General features: G+C 39.0%; 1 protein-coding gene across 7 annotated transcripts in view; it reads right to left on the bottom strand.

Moving 5' to 3' along the window:
- LOC139464984 (melatonin receptor type 1C-like) overlaps positions 1 to 25013 on the bottom strand; it is a 182619-nt gene that overhangs the window by 28928 nt on the left and 128678 nt on the right. For 6 of the 7 annotated variants that reach the window (XM_071246635.1, XM_071246634.1, XM_071246639.1 and 3 more), the window contains 2 exons: positions 8288 to 10067; positions 6767 to 6890 (listed from right to left, as the gene is read on the bottom strand). In XM_071246635.1, the coding sequence (XP_071102736.1) occupies positions 6767 to 6890; positions 8288 to 9145 (982 nt within the window). In that variant the 5' untranslated portion in view covers positions 9146 to 10067. Of the gene's footprint in view, positions 1 to 6766; positions 6891 to 8287; positions 10068 to 24101; positions 24143 to 25013 lie in introns of those variants that run through there. The other variant, XM_071246638.1, reaches the window with a different exon arrangement.

Raw genomic sequence — 25013 nt, 5'->3', positions numbered from 1 at the left:
ATCACTGGGCCTGTTTTATTACAAGACAGATCTGTATTATAAATCACTGGGCCTGTTTTATTACAAGACAGATCTTGATTATAAATCACTGGGCCTGTTTTATTACGAGACAGATCTGGATTATAAATCACTGGGCCTGTTTTATTACAAGACAGATCTGGATTATAAATCACTGGGCCTGTTTTATTACAAGACAGATCTGGATTATAAATCACTGGGCCTGTTTTATTACAAGACAGATCTTGATTATAAATCACTGGGCCTGTTTTTATTACGAGACAGATCTGGATTATAAATCACTGGGCCTGTTTTATTACAAGACAGATCTTGATTATAAATCACTGGGCCGGTTTTATTACAAGATAGATCTTGATTATTAATCACTGGGCCTGTTTTTATTACGAGACAGATCTTGATTATAAATCACTGGACCTGTTTTATTACAAGATAGATCTTGATTATAAATCACTGAGTGATGCCATTTTGTTTGAAGCAAATGTATGTGATACGAGAACTGGAAACTGATTGGTCAATAGGAGGGATATAGAAGGGACATAACTCGTACTAGCCACTGGTGGTGCTACGATCGAACACAGACATTCCAGCCTAGCTCGGCAAGGGTGGAAACTGGATTTGTACAGTCAGTTAACTCCCTTGTTTCGTGAAGATGCAATGATTGTTTCGGATAAATTTTAAGATCTGTAGTGTGATACATTCCACAAGGGTCCTGTGACTGTATTTCAATAAAGACAATTCTGTGAAAATGAAATGCTATTAAAAAAACACACCAAAACCTCTCCTAAGTCACAAAATAAAATGCTAAGGCAATTATGAATTAATTACAAGACATATTTCATCCAAGCCTGCCCCGATACCAAAATCCCTCCTCACGCCAATTACTGACCCAAAACATTACATACATAGAAACTTGCTACTGGTGAGCCTTCCATTGTCCCTTGATAATCAAACATCAAGGATTGACAAAGCCACCAGTCTAATTGTCCAAGACAAGTGAAAATCCTGCCTGTCTGTTACAAATTTTGATGAGAATCTAATAATTAACTTATAGTGGCCTGAGCAAGGAATCGTGACTGGAAGAGGTTGTATGTAACGGTCAAGACATTTTTTTTCAACGACAGTACATGCCAAGTCATCACCAAACCACATCACACAATGAGAAAATACAACACTACATGCCCTTCACCTTGGCATTGCACACGAAAAGCGGGTACAGTCAACAGTGGAGTCGGAACGTATAGTTCGTATCGTTCGACATCGAAGTGTACCCATTGGTCCTGAAGATACACATAATACTACACCTTAAACAGAGCTAAACACAATCTATCCTCAATCAGGGCATGCAACTAAAATCCTTTGGCCCCCAGTGTGGATAGATATTCATAATTTCACACTGATGCTGACTTTGAAAATTATGTTCAGAACTCTGGATACCGTTTTTGATTTCACAAATATGAGATAATATTCATATAATTTCATGTTTGGACAACATGGACAAGTCCACCTTGCGGAATGTTTCTTGTAGCCAGTGTAATCTGTGATAACAGACAACCAAACTACCAAATTCCAAAATGGTGCCAAAATGTCTCAACCTTAAACAGTCAAACCCTGTTATCTCAAACTCTGTTTTCTCGAATGTACTGATATCTCAAACCTATTCTCTGGTCCCAACCACCTCACTATAGAAATACATATACATTTGCTTATCTCGAAATTGAGATAAAAACATACAGAAACTTGGTCTGGGTCCCAAGTTGACTTCACAATAGTATTTTGTACTTTTATCTTGAAGTTGGCATTTGCCCAATAATCCTAAACTAACATCTAGTCTCTGAAATGAACATATTTACTGATAAAAACAGTTGTTAAAATTATAGTTATGAAATATAATAAAAAGTAGCCAAGAAACGCTCTTCATTTCTGATACTGCAGTAATCTAGACTTGCAGAACATTATAGACTTGCATTGGCTATATTGGATATACCGGTAAGTGTTTTAGGGTCTGTGTGATAGACTTACTAAAACATCCAAGAATATCTAGAACCATACGTCCCACATCTAACATCGCTGATAAAGTGCAGTGCAATTTGAACCATTTGTTCACAAAATTACAGACTATAAAGTGCTTGATGTTACCGTATTGAACGTAATAAGCGCCCAGGGTGCTCTCAAAATTAGAAATAGGGGACGCTTATTAGAATATTATTTTGAGTTGAAAGATCGTAAATTTCGTGGTTTATGCTAACAGCCTGAAATGTTTACATACGACAGATATATTTGTCAAGAATTTAATTGCCCATAATTAAGGGTGATATAACACACGAGTGTGTATGATGCACGAATAAAAAAGTCATGTGTACATTGATAAATCGGAAGGGGTGCTGATTGGGATTGTTCACTAGCCAATATATTAACAAATATCGCCGTGGGCACTTATTAGAGCAGGGCGCTTATTACGTCGAATACGGTATGCCTAATAAGGTACATGAACGCTGTACATAATTTATCACAACTGTTAAAAATCATTTACGTTGAAATACATTTCAACTTGTCATTAGATACATGTTTTGTGTTTCTTTTGTATGCAATAATATTGCAATGTATAATACTGTTTCTTGATCTGTCAGGATGTCTGGATATCTCAAAGTTACAACCCCCTCCCCCGATAGGTTCGAGATAACAGGGGTTCGACCATACACATTACACTCAAGTTCTTCAAGGACTCAATTCTCATATACTGACGTTTTCAAAAGTAACCTTGCCTTTTATCTGTATCTTGTCATGTGAGTCTGAATATCAGTCTGCAATTTTTAATCTTAAACACATGCACATATTAATATAAAAAATCCTGTAAAACAAAATGAAAAATAAAAAACTATCATCCAAAGAAAACCCCCAAAATTAACAAAATTCAGATGTGAAAAAAATATGAGAAACGTAACCACACGTTTACAGGTGTCAGAAAACGATTGCTGTCACTGCTAACATATTAAACACATAGATGACATGTTCATCATGCAATAACAAATGAACTTAGTACTAAATCAGAATGAACATGTACTGACAATATTAATTGACGTGTTGAATGTATGTGCTTCGGTAAAAAACTGCATCCATTGCACAAACAAAACTAGTGCTACGTGCAGTTACAACTTCAATATGAGTACAACAGTCACTGTGTTCCTCACACATATCTATGAATGTTCCCACTTTTTGTCTGTAGTTACCGTTCCCCACTTTTATCCCCTTATTAATTACACTGCAGTTGTCAAGTTTTATCCGGACTATTCCCGAGTTTATCACAAAGTTTATATGAAACGTTCCCAAGTTTTATCCATCTGTTTTTAAGTAGACGACTATTCCCCAGTTTACCACAAGATTTATATGAAATGTTCCCAAGTTTTATTCATACATTTTAAAATAAAAAAACTGTTCCCCAGTTTACCACAAGATTTATATGAAATGTTCCCCAGTTTTATTCATACTTTAAAGTAAATAACTGATCCCTAGTTTACCACAAGATTTATATGAAATGTTCCCCAGTTTTATTCATACATTTTAAAATAAAAAAACTGTTCCCCAGTTTACCACAAGATTTATATGAAATGTTCCCCAGTTTTATTCATACATTTTAAAGTAAATAACTGTTCCCCAGTTTACCACAAGATTTATATGAAATGTTCCCCAGTTTTATTCATACTTTAAAGTAAATAACTGATCCCTAGTTTACCACAAGATTTATATGAAATGTTCCCAAGTTTTATTCATACATTTTAAAGTAAATAACTGTTCCCCAGTTTACCACAAGATTTATATGAAATGTTCCCCAGTTTTATTCATACTTTTTAAAGTAAATAACTGATCCCTAGTTTACCACAAGATTTATATGAAATGTTCCCCAGTTTTATTCATACATTTTAAAGTAAATAACTGTTCCCCAGTTTACCACAAGATTTATATGAAATGTTCCCCAGTTTTATTCATACTTTTTAAAGTAAATAACTGATCCCTAGTTTACCACACAGTTTATATGAAACGTTCCCCAGTTTTATCCATACATTAAACAGATGACTGTTCGCCGGTTTATCGCAAAGTCTACATGAAATGCTTCCCAATATTATCCACACGTAAACATAAGCAGATAACTGTTCCACTGTTTTACAACAATATTAACTGAAGTGTTCTTCAACTTTCTCAATAAACTAACTGCTTACATTTCCCCAAAATTGGGTTTCTGAACTTTAACGATTTTAAAATTTAAAATGTTCCCAAGTTTAATTATTAAGTTCAGATAAATGTGCCCTGGATAAAGTGTATTTACATTTCACATTTTTTCCCAAGTTTGGACCAATTGTTCTGATATGCTACCTATAAGTTGCGATGTCTGTTCCCCTACTTTTAGTTAAATAGACAACAATTGCCCAGTTTTATCATATCAATTTTAAGATGTTTTTGTGCTGCAAAATATTATCCAAAGACACACGATTCCTAAGACTAACTAAAGTCTATCAAAACTAAACTACTTCTAAAGGTTCCAGGCTGCAAATAAGTCTGATATTAGTTGTCTGTTCAATAGTATCTACAGATCATAACAATATATGCTTCCGTGTTCTTAATGCATGACGAGGATACATACCAAGTCTTTATTTTGACCCCCGTCTTTGGTTTACCACATATACTATATGTTGGAGAAAAACAGTTAAAAATCTCATTCTTAAAACATTAACTCTTCCAATCCAATAAAATAGTGAAAATAAAAAATATATTTTAAAAATAATTAATTGACAGTCTTAACCTTTCATCCCTTGAGTGACACCATTGCTAGCATCAGATCTAAGAAATTGTTTCTAGTTTCAGAAGCCTTACTTTTACTTGTTACAACATTCAACATTGAGCAGGTGAGGTGAGGTGAAATTGGGTTTAACATCACGTCCAAGATTATTGCACTTATATAGCGACGTGCATGTACGTGTGTGTGTGTGTGTGTGGCTGCTTGTACTAGTCTGGACTGATGCCGATTTATAGTGCTAGCCCACTGAGATACCATGCCGCAGTTTAACATGAATACCCCACTCAGACACAGTATACTGACTCCGAACCGACCAGTCCTTGTTTTAGCCCCTTAATGCCGAGCGCCAGACAGGGTAACAACAAGTACCATCTTTCAACGTCTTTTGGTATGACGCGACCGGGGATCAAACCCCGACCCTTCCGCTCTCCAGGCGGACGCTCTACCTCTAGACCACTGAGGCGGTCACATTGAGTAGGAATCCAGAGAGTCGGGGCATGTTGATATATGCACAGTCAGCATTATTCCCAGAAATATACTGTAGCTTGTCAATAATTAAGTCTAGGACAGGTGAACCAGTGGTTGATAATATGAGTACCAACCAATGCATCAGGGCATCATGACAACCAGGACTTAGATTGTATGTACACCTGCTTTCCTGGTGAATAATACTGACAGGAAGTTCTACATATGGACAAAGTTTCTGCCCTCATTCAGACCAGACTCAAAACAAAGCTACATTATATGAAATAGTCCTAGGTACTTATAGTAAAAGAATTGAGACACACTCAAACACATAATGAGTGAGTGAGTGTTTAACACCGCTTTTAACAGTATTTCAGTTATATCACAGCGTGTCAGCTTAATGTGGGAGGAAAGCCTGAAGTGATGCAGGTCTTCGACGTTTACCACTTTGGTGAAACCCAAGAGCACGGGTATGGTACTGAAAAACCTAGAAACATAACCGGGGCGAACCAGGATTTGAACCCACAATCATAAGCTTCTGGCATGCCCAAGGGACGCAACTCTGCATAGCACATTCCGGCGCCTTAGACGACTGGGCCACCCGTGCCCCCTCAGACATAATAAACTACTTGTGTTTTTATAATCTCACAAGCTATATTCAAGACTAAAACTACAGACACACATTTCTGAACGAGTGAGCGGGGTTTAATGCCAATTCAAACAGTTTTTCTGTTATATCACGGCATATCAATTTGATGTGGGTGAAAGCTCGATGTGATGAACATTTTAAATGATTACCATTTTGGTAAAACCCACGAGCATGGGTATGGTGCTGACAAACCTACCAAAATAATCAGGTCGAACAAGGATTTGAACCACATCATAGGTTCCTGGCAAGCCTAAGGGATGTAACTCTGTACAGTGAATTCTGATGCCTAACCCGACGAGGCCAGCCATGCCCGAACACATTATGAAAGCAACTTGCAAAACTAATGACTTTCAAATTACCACAGGGATGAAAAGTTAAGATATAGTCAATAGTATTAACAGACTTAACAACCCTGACGTTGTTCAATACCATTTTGATAGAATTAATTCATCTTTCTTTTGTTACAATCAATTAATTTCATACCATGTCCTTCTGATGAAACCTAATGTCTGTGAAATCAATTAAAGATTATTATTTCACAGCTAACTACTCATCTCATCAACTCACCAAACAACATGGTTAAACAAAAAAATCAAATGATTATTTTTTAGGTCAGGGATCATCTCAAAATTTCATAAACGAATATTAGACATACTTTTACATTCAAACCAAACAGCATAATATTTAGAAATATTATTTCAAAGAGTAGAACTTATGTTTTTGTGTGGATAATTCCATCATGACAAACTTAACAATAATTGTTTGACAATAAATCAACAATTGTGTTAGTGTTACTGGGGAGCCGTTTATTACATTTGCTCAAATCTAACCGGAAAAGCTCTTACCATCAGTGATGACATATTGTGGATTTTGGCACAATATCTCCTTGTATCCTTCTCGGAACGATGGACTGCGGAACGCATAGATGATGGGATTACAGGCGCTGTTAAGATAGCCAAACATATACGCCTGTAAAGGAGAAAAAAATGATAATTAAAAGAAGTTGAAACTTATCAAAAAATTTGTTTTTACTTTTACAGGTGAGAGAGGATATGGTTTATAGGCACTTTTCAGCAATATATAATTCCCTCAATATCCCAGCTTTCTTTCAAGTTACTCAGCAATATTTCAGCTGTATGGTTGCGGTCTGTCAGTCTGGATCAGATAATCTAGTGATTGATATTGTGAACAATGATCTATGCTGTTGGGGTATGATGACATGCATCAACCAAGTCACTGAGCTTGATCACTTGAGCCACTTGGTTGCCTGTGACGACCAGCATAGGATGCTGGGGACCTGCTCTAACCTGAAATCCTCATGGAGTCATTGGAAACTCCAAAGTGATGTAGGTCTTAGATGTTTATCACCGTGAGTGAGTGAGTGAGTGAGTTGGGTTTAACGCCGCTTTTACCAGTATTCCAGTCATATCACGGCGTGTCAGCTTAATGTGGGAGGAAAGCTGAAGTGATGCAGGTCTTAGATGTTTACCACCTCGTTGAAACACACGAGCACGGGTATGGTGCTGACAAACCTAGAAACATAATCGAGGCGAACCGGGATTCGAACCCACAATCATAGGTTTCTGGCGTGCCCAAGGGACGCAACTCTGCACAGCCAATCGCGACGCCTTGGATGACTGGGCCACCCGTGCCCCCCTCTAGCCATAATAAACAGAGTGAGTGAGTGAGTGAGTGAGTGAGTGATTTTACGCGGCTTTTAGCAATATTTCAGCAATATCACGGCGGGGGATACCAGAAATGGGCTTCACACATTGTACCCATGTCGGGAATGGAACCCGGGTCTTCGGCGTGACGAGCGAACGCTTTAACCACTAGGCTACCCGACCGCCCCCACTGAGTTTGTATCATTGTCTACAGTGTTCTGTGTCACTGACTAAATAAACAGTCTGTGAAGTTATTGTTGTTGACTTATTTAAATATGAGAATTGACTTCAATATATTTTTCCATTTAGGAGACATAACTGTAAAATTCTGCCGGCACCCTTTGCGTGAATCTGCTAAGAGGACTTATACAGTATGCACACTGGTTTTTACGTTGATACTTCTATAAAAGCAAAAAAAGTCAATTCTTAAATGAACACACGTTGAAGGAAAATTTAAAGAAAGACCTACATTTTCAAAGACAATGGGGCATTTTAACATTGTGCTGTATGGGCAAGTGTGGTGTACTTCTGGAATATTTGAAAATTTCAGATACAGAGCCCATGTCAGAAACTTCCTAGAGTGAACCCTCCATGCATCAACCAAGTCAGCGAGCCTGACCACCCGATCCCGTTAGTCGCCTCTTATGAGAAGAATGGTTGCTGAAGACCCAATCTAGCCCCGATCTTCCCAAGTCTACTCACCAAAGGATTAATGTAGATGGAGAAGTGCTTCTTGTCCTTCAAGCTCGTCACATATATGGTGTAGATGTTGTAAGGTATCCAACAAGTAATAAAACACGCCAACACAATGAACAAAGTGACCGCCACCTTTTTCTGTTGAGCAAGTATCACATCTTGTTCCAGTGTAGTATTTTCCTGAAGCCGTTTCGTGTGAGCTCGTATTACCTTGAACATTTTTAAGTAGCAGTACACAAGAATTGACAGCGGAATAACAAAATTAGTTATCAAGATAATAGCATGGTGGGCGTAGCTTCGTACATCGTGGGGATATACAGGGCCACACTGGGACGTGCCTTCCTTATAGGTCACGTTGTTCAGTCCTACTACCGTGATGGTGCCACTCACTCCCGCCCAGATCCAAGTAAATGCCATCATTAGGAGAACACATCGTAACGTAAAAGAACTGCTGAACGGACGCGTTATCGAGTAGTACTTGTGAATACTGATGTACATGAGAGTATGAATGGATGCTACGAGACAAAAAGGGTTAAGGAAACCGTGAATCACACAAAACTCATCTCCGAACTTCCACGTTCCAGCGAGGATTGTCGTGATGGCTGCTGGCATCGCCAGACAACCAACAAGGAAGTCAGCCACAGCCAGGTTCACCAAAAACAGGTTGGTCCGAGTTCGCATCCCACGGTGTCGGACAACTACCAGGATCACCATGGCATTTCCCACGACTGATAACAAGGCGGACACACACAGAATTGAGGAGACTATCGAAGAGAATACAATTCCCCATTCCCTTTTTACCGGATCTGTGCTGTTAGCCGATATATTCCCCCAAACTGGAGTCGTGATATTTGGGTTAAACATTTTTCAATTTTATGTTCCTTTATAATAATTCACACATGGGTTTGCGCTTTACTTTTGATAATTCCACAGCACCTACATCACGTACAAACAGGGAAAATCAAGATCAGATATTTCATAAATCCATTATAGATGCATTTCCTCAGAAAAATTCTTGCATAGATAATTCCATGAATCCATTGAATGTTTGGAATCTTCCAGTGGAATACTGTGTTTAACAGAGATCAGAAACATGCCATTTCAACAAATTGATTGACAGGTGTCACTCAATGTCATTACAACTCTGTAGATGTCACGACCTAGATGTGTCAATCTGCTAACTGTTTCGCCACATCCCCGTTTCCGATGATGACTCCTTGTCAATCCATCCTCCGAACCGTCCTCTGCAATTTGCACTAATAACACAAATTGATTTTCAGCGACAAGATAATCTACTTCATTAAAAGAAGCATTTCCTGAACGAATTCATCAAACAAAATCAACCGAATCATCCAATCGTCACACTTTTCTCAACTTTTGTCACGATTCCTCGTCTTTCAAATAAAGCGATATTCTCCTGAGCCACGAATGAGTGTCAGCTCACATGACACAAACTATCCTCATTCATGAAGAATCAAAATCAGCTAATTTTCCAAACGCTTCCGCAATGTCACAATCCAATTCCAAATCACTTTTCCAACAATGTCTCACACATAGCTGTTCATGAACCCAAAGTAGAGAACACGATATTGCGACTTGATATCCAAACTTCACCGGACGTCCTCCGTTAATACCTTGCAAATATCATCAAGTACTGTTCATCCTTCTCTGCATCATCGATGTATTTGCTGTGTCTGTAGCTGCCAATCATTGCAAGTGACGACGGTTAGCGCTGTGTTCAATCACAAGTAACCCAGTCCATGGTCCTGTCGCTGCCCATCGCAATCTGTCGAAGAAATCAAACATTCATCACAATGCATACTGGGAGCCCAAACACATCGTAAGTCATAATTAGCAGTTACAAAGGGCTGCCAGCCCTACACTGAAATAAAGGCCTTATGGCCCTCAATAACATATTGATTAAACCCTATCGTCCCATTGAAAGATCGCCTTGATACATTAGGCAGGAGTTTATCATAGCTCTTAGTGGATAATGCTTGCATCAAATCTGTATTTAGAAACCTCTGTCATTGGTAAGGCATTGATTTCGGGCAAAACTTTGACATCGGAATTTGTTGTCGATTATATTCTGTTTTATGTAGTAAGAGGAAGATGTGTGTTATGTAATTAAAATGTTTTTCATCACTGGTAATGACTGCGATATGAATGGTGGAAACAGTCCTCACTAGGAGGCGATTATTTCAATCAGGTCATCTTTTGTATAAAAGACATGTTGAAGAGGGGTATAATATATATATATGATGCAACTCTTAGGTGCAGGTCAGGAGTGAGTGAGTGAGTGAGTGAGTGAGTGAGTGAGTGAGTGAGTGAGTTAACCAATGACGACCTGGGGACCTGTTCTAACCTGAAATCCTCATGGAGACAATACCATAGCATTTTTGGAGATGGATACTCCACATTGATGCAGGTCAGGAGTGAGTGAGTGAGTGAGTGAGTGAGTGAGTGAGTGAGTGAGTGAGTGAGTGAGTGAGTGAAATACTGTTCAAAAAGAACCACTCACTCAGTCATACCATGGCATATCAGCTTGATTTGCAAATATAAAACGTCAATGCCACAGAAAAATCATTCTCAATTATCTGCTGTAACAGATTCCATTTGGCGTTTAAAAGGCAAAATAGTGGTGAAAATGATGTCAATGGATCACTGAAAATCAGTGATGACACCAGGTGTTTGCAAAAATGGATAAGCATGTCCGACGAAAGCCCAAAGTATGTAGGTTATAGATGTTTAACACATGCACAGGTATGATGCTTACAGATAAGGATAATAAAAACAGTTTCCTTGTATAGCTAAGGGAGGCAACTCTTCAAAGTGAGTGGTAGTGCCTTAATACCATTCAACCACCAGTTGCGCTAGTGATTACATGACACAATCAAGACTACTTGAGCTTAATCATTCGAACCCATTTTAGAGATTTAATTTTAACAGATTGACCAAGCATAAACCCTCCAAAATATGAGATTAATTCAAAATTGAATATGTCTATCTGGTCTCATTTGGTCGAGAAGAAAAATAGAATAGATGCTTCTGTTCAAACTGCATCTGTTCTAAGTCCTCATCTGTTACTACAGTAAACTACGTTTATAACGAACACGCTTATAATGAACTGACGGATATAACCAACTATATTTTTGGTCCTGTCCATTTGCTGTGTATATTCCGTACATTTGCTTATAACGAGCTACGGTTATAACGAATTAAAATTAGTGGTTCCTTTGAGTTTGTTATAACCGTAGTTTACTGTATAAGGGTAATGCTATTTTTCAGGGCATTATCATCTCTAGAAGCCCGAGGTCTTCCGTTACCTGCCCGAAGAAGGAGGGCAGTTGAAAAGACCGAGGGCTTCTGCAAATGATAATGCCCTGAAAAGTAGTTATTATAGCTAAAATGGATAGAATCTTTTATGTAATAAACTTAAACAACAATATCGGTTTTGAACATTTAGTGCAATCAACACGAATTTCACTGACCCACTTTTACAAATATGGAAACGTCATAGAACAAACCAGATGACATCACTATTGAACGTGACGTCACCTTTTCCTATCCCTATGACGTCACCTAACAACGGGCGTGATAATGGCCCATCGTCAAGCAATATGAGGGCATTATCAAGTTACAGTGCCCTGCACATTTCTGATAAAATGCGGGGCAGTTTAATGATAATTCTGTCCATAGCCATAATTAACCATAATGACAACTATATAGAGGCATATCTGGTCAAACTCTGCAAGAAAACAAACCCTTCTCTGCCAAGAGAGTAAACCTCATTATGTTTACGACCAACTGGCCTGATTTTTTTTAGGACAAAAATTTGTAAAATCCCCCCTAACCAAAATCTGGTCTTATGTTATCTAAACTAAATTCTTGTTCTTCAGAATGATCTCGACTGGTCACTCATTTCAAGTACATGAAGAAGAGACCTGTGTTAAGTTAGACGAAAACGTCGATTCCACTTCTGAAGCGAACTTGTGAGTGAGTGAGTTGGGTTAAACGCCGCTTTTAACAGTATTCCAGTTATATTGCGGCGTGTCAGCTTAATGTGGGAGGAAAGCCTGAAGTGATGCAAGTCTCAGACGTTTACCACTTCGGTGAAACCCAGTAGCACGGGTATGGTGCTGACAAACCTAGAAACATAATCGGGGCGAACCGGGATTCGAACCCACAATCATAGGTTTCTGGCGTGCCCAAAGGATGCATCTCTGCACAGCGAATCGCGGCGCCTTAGACGACTGGGCCACCCGTGCCCCCAGCGAACTTGTGGTGGCGAATACGTCCAGGGTATTAATATCTGATACACAATACCTGGATAATCGAGGATCAAGTCAAACTGGTTTGTGAATTACAATTCTCTCATTATGAAATGAATATCCAGAAGTGAGAGGACTTTTTGTAGGAGGTGACAATCAATTAACCAATCAGGCATTAAGACACGCATCTCCTAGCAACCATTGTTACAAAGTCAAACAGAAACATAATCCTTCATAATAGGAAGTGGGAAAATCCCAAACTAGAAATTTCAAAGCAATGGTGTTTTTTCTAGCAATGACAATGAAACTGGCGATTTGCTGAGGAAGGAAGTCCATTCATCGATAAGGGATATTGGTTTCAGTTTGATATGAATGCAAACCTTTGAAGTATCAGGTATCAAAGGCTCTGATAAGACATACAGGGTTGTTGTTTTAAAGGACAAGATTGCAATTTCATGGAAATTTTTATTTGGAAAATATGAAGTGTTCTTTTGCCAAATATTTCTACAATATTTCAATTGCAATTACATTGTTGGAAATAATATTTTATTCAGAGACACCAAATGCAAACATTTAAGGCTCACTAAATGGGGGTCAATTAAAATCAAATTAAATAATTATTTAAAAATTGTAATACTGGTGAGGTACCGTGGGCTTAACACTACTTATGTATATAGGGGCGCAATGGTCATTGTTTTCTTTGATTAGGGGCTGACCATTTTTGTGTGGAATTGGACAGATGGGGTTTTGTTTCGAGATTAGATAGATCTTTCAGCTACAGCTCTAAATGGTTGGTCCCTTGGTATAATTCCACACAATATACCTTTAAATAATACCACACTATACACCATGATATAATGCCACATTATATACCTTGATATAATGCCACACAATATACCTTGATTATATACCTTCATATAATTCCACACTATATACCTTGATATAATGTCGCACAATATACCTTGATATGTCACACAATATACCTTGATCTAATACCACACAAAATGCCTTGATATAATGCCACATAATATACCTTGACATAATGCCACACAATATACCTTCATATAAAGTTACATAATATACTTTGATATAATGCCACACAATATACCTTCATATAAAGTTACATAATTTACCTTGATATAATGCCACACAATATTCCTTCATATAAAGTTACATAATATACCTTGATATAATGCCACACAATATACCTTCATATAAAGTTACATAATATACTTTGGTATTATGCCACACAATATTCCTTGATATAAAGTTACATAATATACCTTGATATAATGCCACACAATATACCTTGATATGCCACACAATATACCTTGATATAAAGTTACATAATATACCTTGATATAATGCCACACAATGTGGATGTCCCAGACCTTCTGAAACACCCATGTCTATCCTGACTGAACTGTGGCAACTACGACAGGTCTAGCGCTAAGCACTCTCTGTGCATGTCCCAGACCTTCTGAAACACCCATGTCTATCCTGACTGAACTGTGGCAGTTATGACAGGTCTAGCGCTAAACACTCTCTGTGAATGTAAGCATTGTCCATCTTGGCTGAAGTGTGGCAGCTACAACAGGTCTAGCGCTAAGCACTCTCTGTGCATGTCCCAGACCTTCTGAAACACCCATGTCTCTCCTGACTAAACTGTGGCAGTTATGACAGCTTAGCACTAAGCTTTCTCTCTGAATTCGCCCATCACCCTACAGACATCGGCAAGAATACACCAGCTCCTCATTAAAGCCAAGTACTTCTCTACCAATTAGGAAGGAACGTCCCAAGGCTAATATTTCCTAAATGACTCATTCACATACTACTTTCTCATTTCTGATTAATTCTGATGATCTGGAGTTTCAGATGTGCATATCATTTAATAGGACGTACATAAATGCAGGTGAGAAAAGTCAAAACTTTGGCAACTGCTTGCTTGTCAGAGTAATCTTGCAATGGTCCCTTCACTAGAAGGCTTGTGTCTTGCTGATCGATTTGAGCAACAACTGTTTACGTCACTGACATCTTTAGGGGGTTGTGCAATCTCACACTGTACACAAATGAGACAGCTAGACATGGTTGCAACATTACAGGGCCATCAGGCAGAGACTCGAAGTCTGAGAGACAAGGCTTGGGAAAAGGGCAGTACTGGCCAGTTTAATTCAAGTCATTCAAACACCAGTGTGTTCATCTGTCCAATCACATTTTGTTATGTGAGGTGAGGTGAGGTGAGGTGAGGTGAGGTGTGGTGAGGTGCGGTGAGGTGAGGTGAGGCGAGGTGAGGTGAGGTGAGGTGTGGTGAGGTGAGGTGAAATTGGGTTTAACGTCACATCCAAGATTATTGCACTTATATAGCGGCGTGCATGTACGTGTGTGTGTGTGTGTGGCTGCTTGTACTACTCCGGACTGATGCCGATTTATAGTGCTAGCTCACTGAGATACCATGCCACAGTTTAACATGAAAACCCCACTCAGACATAGTATACTGACTCCAAGCCGACCAGTCCTTGTTTTAGCCCCTTAATGCCGAGCGCCAGACAGGGTTGGTTGGTTGGTTGGTTGGTTGGTTTGTTTGGTCTGAAATTGGGCAATAGACATCACAAAACAATCTTATCATTATGGCTTCTCTTATCAGTATGTTCAAGTATCCTGAGTTACGACCATCTTCTCGGTAAGACCTGGGCCCAGTTCCACAAAGCAATCTTAGTGCTACGACATAGTAAGTCTATGTTAAAGTATGGCATTTACGATCACCTTAGTGCTAAGATCGTTTTGTTGGACAGGGCTCTGGACATTGATCAGAAAGTCTGTATGAATGTTGTTTTATGGTAATATTCTATCATGGCAGCCTGGAAATGATCATGTCTGTACCAAGCATGAGCAACAATCCACGTCATCAGAGTACAATGACACACAATTAGTCAGGTACTGGTCACCAAATCACAGAGATCATCCAGCTCTCTAAGTAACCTAGTCAGGAGGCCATGCTCTGAATTGACGCTCAGTTCAAAAGGCTAAATACCATGTGGCCATGATTTGTTGTTTGTTTGTTGTTTAAAGCCGCACTCAGCAATACTGTAAATTAATTGAGTTTGGACCAGACAATCCAGTGATTGATATCACGAGCATCGATCCACGCCATTGGGGTACAATGACATGCATCAACCAAGTCAGCGAGCCTGACCACCCAAACCCGTTAGTCGTCTCTTACGACAAGCATATTCGCCTTTTACGACAAGCATGGGTTGCTGAAGACCTATTCTAACCCGCATCTTCACAGGTAAATGAGGCCATGCAATGTATAAACCTAGACTCAAAAGAAGCTAATCACCGTTATTATTCCTCATCTCCATTGTATTGAATACCTAATGTCAAACAACCTGAAGAAGTTGGGCAACTATGACGTCCTCGTTATTCCTATTGTTTATAACTTAGTCCATGTCAACCTTGGCAATACAGTCAATTATTACTCAGGAATTTGAGTCGAGTTTATAGTGACACACAACATTTGCTTATGACATGTATCAGCATGTGTCTTTTATACACTGCATCTAGTCTTTATTTATTGTTAAGTATGTTTCTTACAGTAACAGATTCACGTAATTGGACTATGGTAGTTATATTTAGAATGCAAGGGCAGTAACTCACACCGCACATCTCATCTACGCATTGCGAAGTGGATGTTCCTCGGTTGTTTTGTTCACAATCGCCATTGTTCTGTTTAACACCATTGTGTCGAAGTTGAAGGGACCAATGTAAATAATTCGAGTTATCCGAGGTTTGACACAACCGAAATTGATGACAAAAGAAGGAATACACAGGGACCAAGATTTTTTGGAAATATCTACCTGCGTAAATAAAACTGGAATATATCACACTATTCCCTGATGCGACCAACCAGGACAAAAGGCACCTCATGGTTGCTAGGATACAATTGTGCTGTGACGTCAGAAAAAAGATGTTTGACGTCAACTTACTTCTGTAAAACTCACCAAACGAGGGGACTGCACAAGAAGATAAAATCTTTGTGTCAAAACATTTCAGGATACATGTCTACCTTCAATTGAAATTATTTCTAAAAACTGCGATTATTACACAGTTATAAGTCTGAAAATAGGACTTTGCAGAAAATTAGTCCAAATGTTTGATGCTACGTAACAATTCTCTGTAACAAATATGAATTGACGGTTATGAATTGTATTTCTCAGGTCCTAAAATACTGTCGTTTTAAAATATAATACTAAGTCAAAATGTGATTTTTTACCCATAAGGCCCATATCAATCCCTGCACATAATAACACTGTTATGCAAGCACACCATGCTTGTCAGTGCAACGACCATCATAAGTCTATCTTACAGAAGGTGGTCATGGCAGTCAAACCAACATGACAAGGGCCCCGTTCCACAAAGCGATCTTAGCGCTAAGTCTGACTTACGACAATCGTAGCGCTAAGATCGCTTTGTGGAACGGGGCCCAGGGCTGTTCCACAAAGCGACCTTAGCGCTGCGATTGTCGTAAGCCTATGTTAAAGTATGGGACTTACGATCACCTTAGTGCTAAGATTGCTTTGAGGAATGGGCCCCAGGAACCCGTTCCACAAAGTGATCTTAGTGCTAAGTTGGTCATAACTCCCATACTTTATCATAGGCTTATGATACCCAGGGCCCTAAAATTGTTCCGGAATCATCATCAACTCAACGAATGTGTTGTGGTCATCAGACGTCTGACCTCTGACCCTCTGGTATCGACCACCTTGGTTGACTATCGAACTTGTAATGACATACTACTTGTCTCAAAGTTGAATTCGTCTTCATCAATATTTGTGGAAGTTATTGTCCCAAACCAAGCATCACACAATTTTGGCCTGGCCATGTGATCTCTGACCTCCACAGTGAATATATATGTGCCTGGTTACCGAAAGTGACCTGTATGCAATGAATGATTGATCAATATTTGCTCAATTTATCATCCCCAAACCAAAGATGGTCACAAGATGACTGATGACTAACCAGCGTGTATGCCCACCTTGAAGTGTAGTGAAATCAATGTATACAAAAACACAATGAAAACTCATAATCAGCTCAAAATCAGAAAAAGATGTTATTCGGAGCTCAAGTCCATCTTTAAACACAAAAAATGAGATGTTATTAGGAGCTCAAGTCCATCTCTAAACACCAAAAAATGAGATATTATTAGGAGCTCAAGTCCATCTCTAAACACAAAAAATTAGATGTTATTAGGTGCTCAAATCAATCTCTAAACACAATAATTGAGTATCGAACCTGTACAATGATATTATTGTGTTTGATTATTTCACGGCTATATTTATTTGAATTCAGTGGCCATTTTGCTAAATATTACAAAAAATTGAATATGGTTAACAAGTGTGTCAACTTACATTGCATTTACCTTAATTTCGCTGCAGAAAAAATCACATATCAAAATGAAATTACCTGATGCTTATTGCCAATAATATAATGAAATGGAAATGTTTGTTATCAATTTCATTCAGATGGACTTCAACATCCGCAGAAATATAAAGAGTCCTGATGCTAATATTGTGGATCAACGTTCAAATTGTTTAACCCAATCTTTTTGTCTCTTTGCATCGTCTGAGATATTGAAAAACCAATCCTTGACCCCATTGCTTAACATATTGTTCCTTCTCACGCTCCACAATAAACCATTTTCTCAGAGTAGGTGAGTCTATCATAGTAGTAAGTTACCCAGAGCATTGCTTACAGACAAAATGGCCCACCTGAGACACCTGTGACATCACAAACCAAGTTATATCAGAACCTTTTTTTACATACTGTTTTTACATGAATACGAGTCTCTACTCGACGTTTTACATGTTTGGGCATTGTCTATGCTCTATTTTTCTTTATACTAACACAATTACTATTTAAAAGGGGTATCTCCATACATCGTCATTACCTGGCTCGATACCATTAATGTACGTCCTGTCATGAACCCACATAAAGAACTTAATAGATTTTCATCCCGACTCACTACAAAAGAAAATCACCAGTACCACTCTTTCTTCAAGTAATGAATACACCTAGACGTGCACAAGTCTCTAAGGAGTGAGTGAGTGAGTGAGTGTTGAGTGAGTGACTGAGTGAGTGACTGAGTGTGTGTGTGTGTGTGTGTGAGTGAGTGAGTGACTGTGTGTGTGTGAGTGAGTGAGTGAGTGAGTGAGTGAGTGACCTTGGCTATATAAGCCTTGGTCCAGAGTGAGTGAGTGAGTATGGTTTTACGCCGCTTTTAGCAATATTCCAGCAATATCACGGCGGGGGACACCAGAAATGGGCTTCACACACTGTACCCATGTCGGGAATCGAACCCGGGTCTTCGGCGTGACAAGCGAACTCTTTAACCACTAGGCTACCCGACCGCTCCCTTGGTCCAGAGAGATCGAAAAAAGGAGAAAAGAAAGGTCTTACCCTTAGCCTAACTAGGGTGAGTGAGTGTGTGAGTGAGTGAGTGAGTGAGTGACCTTGGCTATATAAGCCTTGGTCCAGAGAGATTGAAAAAAGGAGAAAAGAAAGGTCTTACCCTTAGCCTAACTAGGGTGAGTGAGTGAGTGAGTGAGTGAGTGAGTGAGTGAGTGAGTGAGTGAGTGAGTGAGTGAGTGAGTGAGTGAGTGGAGTGAGTGAGTTGGGTTTTATGCCACTTATAACAGTATTCCAGCTATATCACAGCATGTCAGTTTAATGTTTGAAGAAGCCCAATGTGATGCAGGTTTACCACTAATTCCCAGGAGCTGTGAAGATCCAGGGTAGAAAAGGTCTTCGGCAACCCATGCTTGCCGTAAAAGGCGACTATGCTTGTCGTAAGAGGCGACTAACGGGATTGGGTGGTCAGGCTCGCTGACTTGGTTGATGCATGTCATTGTATTCCAATTGCGTAGATCGATGTTCATGATGTCAATCACTGGATTGTCAGACCCAGATTATTTACAGACTGCCATCATATAGCCGGAATATTGGTGAGTGCAGCATTAAACAACAAACATACAAATTCCCAGATTACATAAATGATGTAGTTCCTATAAAAGACTGGTGTCCTAAGATACTGTTGGCTTACCTAGACTTGCCAATTATAAGGACAGATTTATTTTAAGTCCATGGACTTATCATTCAGTACAGCCTTGGAGCAAGGCTAGAGGACACTTCATACACAGTCTTACCAGCTTGTATTTTCATGGGAATCACATCCGTTGACAGCGAGGTGATGTACTGGTACACACATGCCTTCAACAGTATATTTGAAACATATTACCAAAATTAAAATTCCTCCCACCACACAGTTTTGGAAAATTTGGATGATTATCTAATAAATATTTATTGTGGCCTACTGGAATTTAGTGTTTCCCATACTAGAAGAAAGAATAAATCCATGCATTCGTCACCACGCGCCCCTTTCCTAACCTGCAAGAAGACACGTCCCTCTATCGATGAATGTTATGTGCGAAAATATGACAAACCAATCAGAATGCCCATATGACTTCAAGTTCCTCGTCAAAGAATCCCTAAGAAATATTTTTGATTTAACATATGTCTTGTATCTAAAATTATACACAGTTAAATGTGTTCAATCCTACTGTATAATTCCGCATGCCCCAATGTGCTTTAAATTGCATCTGAAATATATATAATATATGGGGAAAAATATGTGAACCATCACACAATGAGTTGACAACAGCCCAGTTGCAAAAATGGCCATGAGAGGGGCACGAGTCGCTATTCGGCTTGTTCCGGAATAACGCGAGTTGGTCACGAATGTAAATCCATGGTAAGGTACACCATATTCATAATGGTCTTTCAACTCAAGTCATGTGTTGTTTAACAATGAGTCTGCACTCACTGCACTTGTGCTGACAAATCAAGCTTGACAAATCACTGAATATGGTATGAGTTGTTTACAAATTGTGACTGTTACCCTTCTAGCACCTCAAAAGACTGCGTGGGTTGTATTCTCCCCAGGGAGCCGAGAATGAAAATCGAGTGCACACTGATCCGTTGACAAAGGTAATAATGTTGTGTTTCGAGCAAACTCCATGGTGTGGAACTGGCATATTAAAATCTACATTATAATTATTTGTATTTTTATTATGATAATGATTATTATTATCATTACAAATTAATGCCTGTTTTTAGAAACACCCGTATTTGCTACTTCAACTTATTATCATTATACTTTTACTCAAATCAGGCAGGGTGATCGAAATAAAAACAAAATTTTAAGATTGAACTAATACACAGCTTTCAAATGGCTGTGTGCAAATACATGATTCAGCAAGGAAACCAGGCCATGTTTATGCAGAGGATAAGAAATGAAAAGTGAAAGGTCACCGCCCTGATGTTCGGACAGATGGACACACAGACAATCTGCCCACCCTGTCTCATGGCGGGATAATAATAATAATAATAATAATAATAATAATAATAATAATAATAATAATAATAATAATAATTTACAGATTAAAATAAACAAATCCTCATTGCTGCATTTATTTATTTTATTCTGTAAATAATAATAACAAGGTTCGTATACAGCCTCTAACGTATCCAGCCCAACAAACCTGATCTTGTTCTTTTTGATAATAATAATAATAATAATTTACAGATTAAAATAAACAAATCCTCATTGCTGCATTTATTTATTTTATTCTGTAAATAACAATAACAACAAGGCCCGTATACAGCCTCTAACGTATCCAGCCCAACAAACCTGATCTTGTTCTTTTTGATAATAATAATAATAATTTACAGATTAAAATAAACAAACCCTCATTGCTGCATTTATTTATTTTATTCTGTAAATAATAATAACAAGGCCCGTATACAGCCTCTATGGTATCCAGCCCAACAAACCTGATCTTGTTCTTTTTGATAAATCCAATGAACTCATTTATGTCATTGAATTTTCTGTCCCTTAAACACTAATGTGATTGACAAGATTCAGGAAAAACTTGGCAAATATGCAGACTTCGCGTTCGAAATGTCATGCTTGCATCCCAAGAACCAAGTTGTCCGACTCCCCAACTTCTCGGTGCCTTAGGTTTGGTACCTCCCAATCTGTTGACTGACATTGGGAGAGACCTGGGTTTGCTACCAGGAATACAGCCCTTCTGACAATCTGGGTAATGCCGAAGGCTGCAGGGTTGGGGAGTCTTCACATTCTCCGAAAATTTCTGATTGGGTTTGACTAGGCAGAGCTTCCTGGGAGAAGTCCCATTTTCGCTGTCTGGGCTGCGTGTAGAGGGGGGCAAGGGCCCTGAGCTGATGGTGAGCCTGACTGTGCCAGGATCACCCATACCCTCTTTGCTGCATTTTTTATTTTAATCTGTACATAATAATAATAATTATAACAACAACAACAACAACAACAACAACAACAACAACAACAATAATAATAATAATAATAATAATAATAATATCATCATTAAAAAATCAATAAAAAAAATCTTAAAGCATGCTCAAAGGTACATAATTTTTGAAATAAATGAAAAAGACTTCACTTACGAACACAAATGGCGTCTGAAGTCCATGTAACTACAGACAACACCAGGTAGGTACATAACCCCTTACATTTAACCTCCTTGTGTGTATTCACTCACCTTCAACTGATATCTATGTTTGCGAAACTTATCATGCTAATGCATATGACCCCGAAACAGCCCATGGTGACATACATACATGTAGTGAAAACATCCCAAAATAGACATTCAATATTTCAGTGTAACGTTCACACAAGTCACATAGGCTAACACAACCAGGATAAAGGGAGGGTATTGAAAATTTTAAATATATTCAAATTAATTTCACTTTCATAAACATGAGATGTATGTATTTGTGAATGTCCCATTTGACTTCTATGTAATCTTGTTTGTTTGTTGCTTAATGCCGCACTCAGCAATATTCCAGCTATATGACAATAGTCTGTAAATAATCGATTCTGGACCAGATGTCCAGTGATTGAAAAAAATGAACATGTGACCACACAATTGGGATACAATGACCTGCATCAACAAAGTCAACAAGCCTGACCACCCGATCCCGTTAGTCGTCTCTTATGACAAGCATTGTCACCTTTTACGTATTCTAACCTGGATCTTCACAGTTCTGTTCTATATAACCTCAACAAGAGATTAATTTGGCCCTGGGGTGGAGTAAAGCGTTAGCTTGTTGCACTGAAGGCCTGGGTTCAATTCCCGAACATGGGTACATTGCTGGTGTCCCTCAACATGTTATTGGTCACACACTGCTTAAAATGGTGTCGTGAGTATAGTTTTATGCCACTTTTAGCAATGTTGCAGCAATATCATTGGGGGGGGGGGGGAAAGAGAGACACCGGACACCAGAAAAGGGTTCACACATTGTACCCATGTGGGAAATTGAAACCGGATCTTCGTCCACAGAGCAAATGCTATAACCACTAGGCTATACCACCGCCCATAAAACTGGTGTACAACCTGACACATAACACAATAAATGGTTTAACGTCACGGTTCAAGAATTATTGCAGTTATATAGTGACGTGCATGTACGTGTGTATGTTTGTGTGGCTGCTTGTACTAGTCTGGACTGATGCCGATTTTATAGTGCTAGCCCACTGAGATACCATGCCCCATTTTAACATGAATACCCCACTCAGACACAGTTTGCTGACTCGAAGCGGACCAGTCCTTGTTTTAGCCCCTTAATGCTGAGCGCCAGACAGGGTAACAACAAGTACCATCTTTTAACATCTTTAGCTATGACATGGCCAGGGACAAATTTGGCAGTACTATTCTCTATCATGATGTCCTGCATAATGTGTTTTGGTCTGGATCAGGCAAACCACACTGTCAAAAAACTAAACCAGCTGAGGTTTGAAGAGAGGGCGAATGTAGCTTTATGCTACAGTCAGATAGTTTCAGCGGTGGGCAATAAACAATAAAGCCTGAGAGAGCCGAGAGAACCAGTGGTTGACAGCATGAAGTACAATACACACCGTTTGGGTAGTGACACACAATCAACAAATAATCACCATGGTAACCAACTGACCCTCAATAGCAAAGTGTTCCAACCAGCATGGGAACTTGGGACCTATGCTCAAGAGAACAAGCATAGGGACCTCGGGACCTCAAAATAAACAATTCTCTAACCGCATCGCAGATCCATCTAATAAATATTACAGCCACACTGATCAACAAAGGTTGTTGTTGCTTTCAGTGTTAAAGAGGTTGCCTTCTGCCTTAGCAATTTCAGCTGACCACTCCCTCTTTGGGACTCATGTTTGTGAGAAGGGTACACATATCTATTGTGAGTTTTAGAACTGATAAAATTTTGGTTTTTGCATTGATAAGATTTCTGTTTTCGTATATTGATATGATTTCATTTTTACATCTTTGGCTGCTTTGTTTATAGACATAGGTGAAACAAATTCATATTTAAAAACACTTCCTGGTTCGGCTACATCATAATCATCATAAAATACAAAACAACAAACAGAATACAAATATATACATCTATTGCAGCACGAGACTCACCCACAAGACTAAGACTGCAACACAATTGTCCCTTGTCAGAATACAGTGCCTAGTACTTACACCAGTAATCTTGGCAAATCAGGCAATGGCAATCCACATGCTATCACACCAATTACTATAGAAAGCTGTGACCAGAAATCTGACACCTTGTTTTGTTTGGACAATTCCTAGCAGCTACCACTCCAGTAAAGCTTGCATGCTGTTCAATCTTATCTTGAATGAGATGACATGTTTTACAAGCCATTAGGTCTAACCATGTGGTTAGATTGATGTGTGAGTGAGTGTAAACATTACATCATGTATCTGGGTCACGGCTCACTGCCAATGTGGAGAAAGAACCCAGTGTTTGTGTCCAGAATGCATGAATGACTGGTATCCTGGTATGCACATTTATAGACTTCTAGTCTGGCGGCATGCCTGGAAATTATATCATAATTATTTTTGTACACAAATCCTAAGCAAATCTAGATCAAGTGAGTGAGTGAGTGAGTGAGTGAGTGAGTGAGTGAGTGAGTGAGTGAGTGGGTGGGTGAGTGGTTGGTTGGTTGGTTGGTTGGTTGTTTTGTTTAACGCTGCACTCAGCAATATTCCAGCTATATGATGGCGGTCTGTAAATAATCGAGTCTGGACCAGACAATCCAGTGATTAATATCATGAGCATCGATCCACGCAATTGGGATACGATGACATGCATCAACCAAGTCAGCGAGCCTGACCACCCGATCCCGTTAGTCGCCTTTTACGACAAGCAAAGTCGCCTTTTACGGTGGCAAGCATGGGTTGCTGAAGACGTATACTACCCCGGAATCTTCTGGAGTGAGTGAGTGAGTTGGGTTTAACGTTGGGAGGAAATACCTGAGGAGAAAGCCTGATGTGATTATCAGGGAGAGATTCGGATTTGAACCGATAATA

The sequence above is a fragment of the Haliotis cracherodii genome, unplaced genomic scaffold (assembly GCF_022045235.1).
Source record: "Haliotis cracherodii isolate W230 unplaced genomic scaffold, xgHalCrac1.p SCAF_17, whole genome shotgun sequence".
In the NCBI taxonomy this organism is placed as follows: domain Eukaryota; kingdom Metazoa; phylum Mollusca; class Gastropoda; order Lepetellida; family Haliotidae; genus Haliotis; species Haliotis cracherodii.
This window is presented reverse-complemented; position numbering and strand designations above follow the sequence as displayed.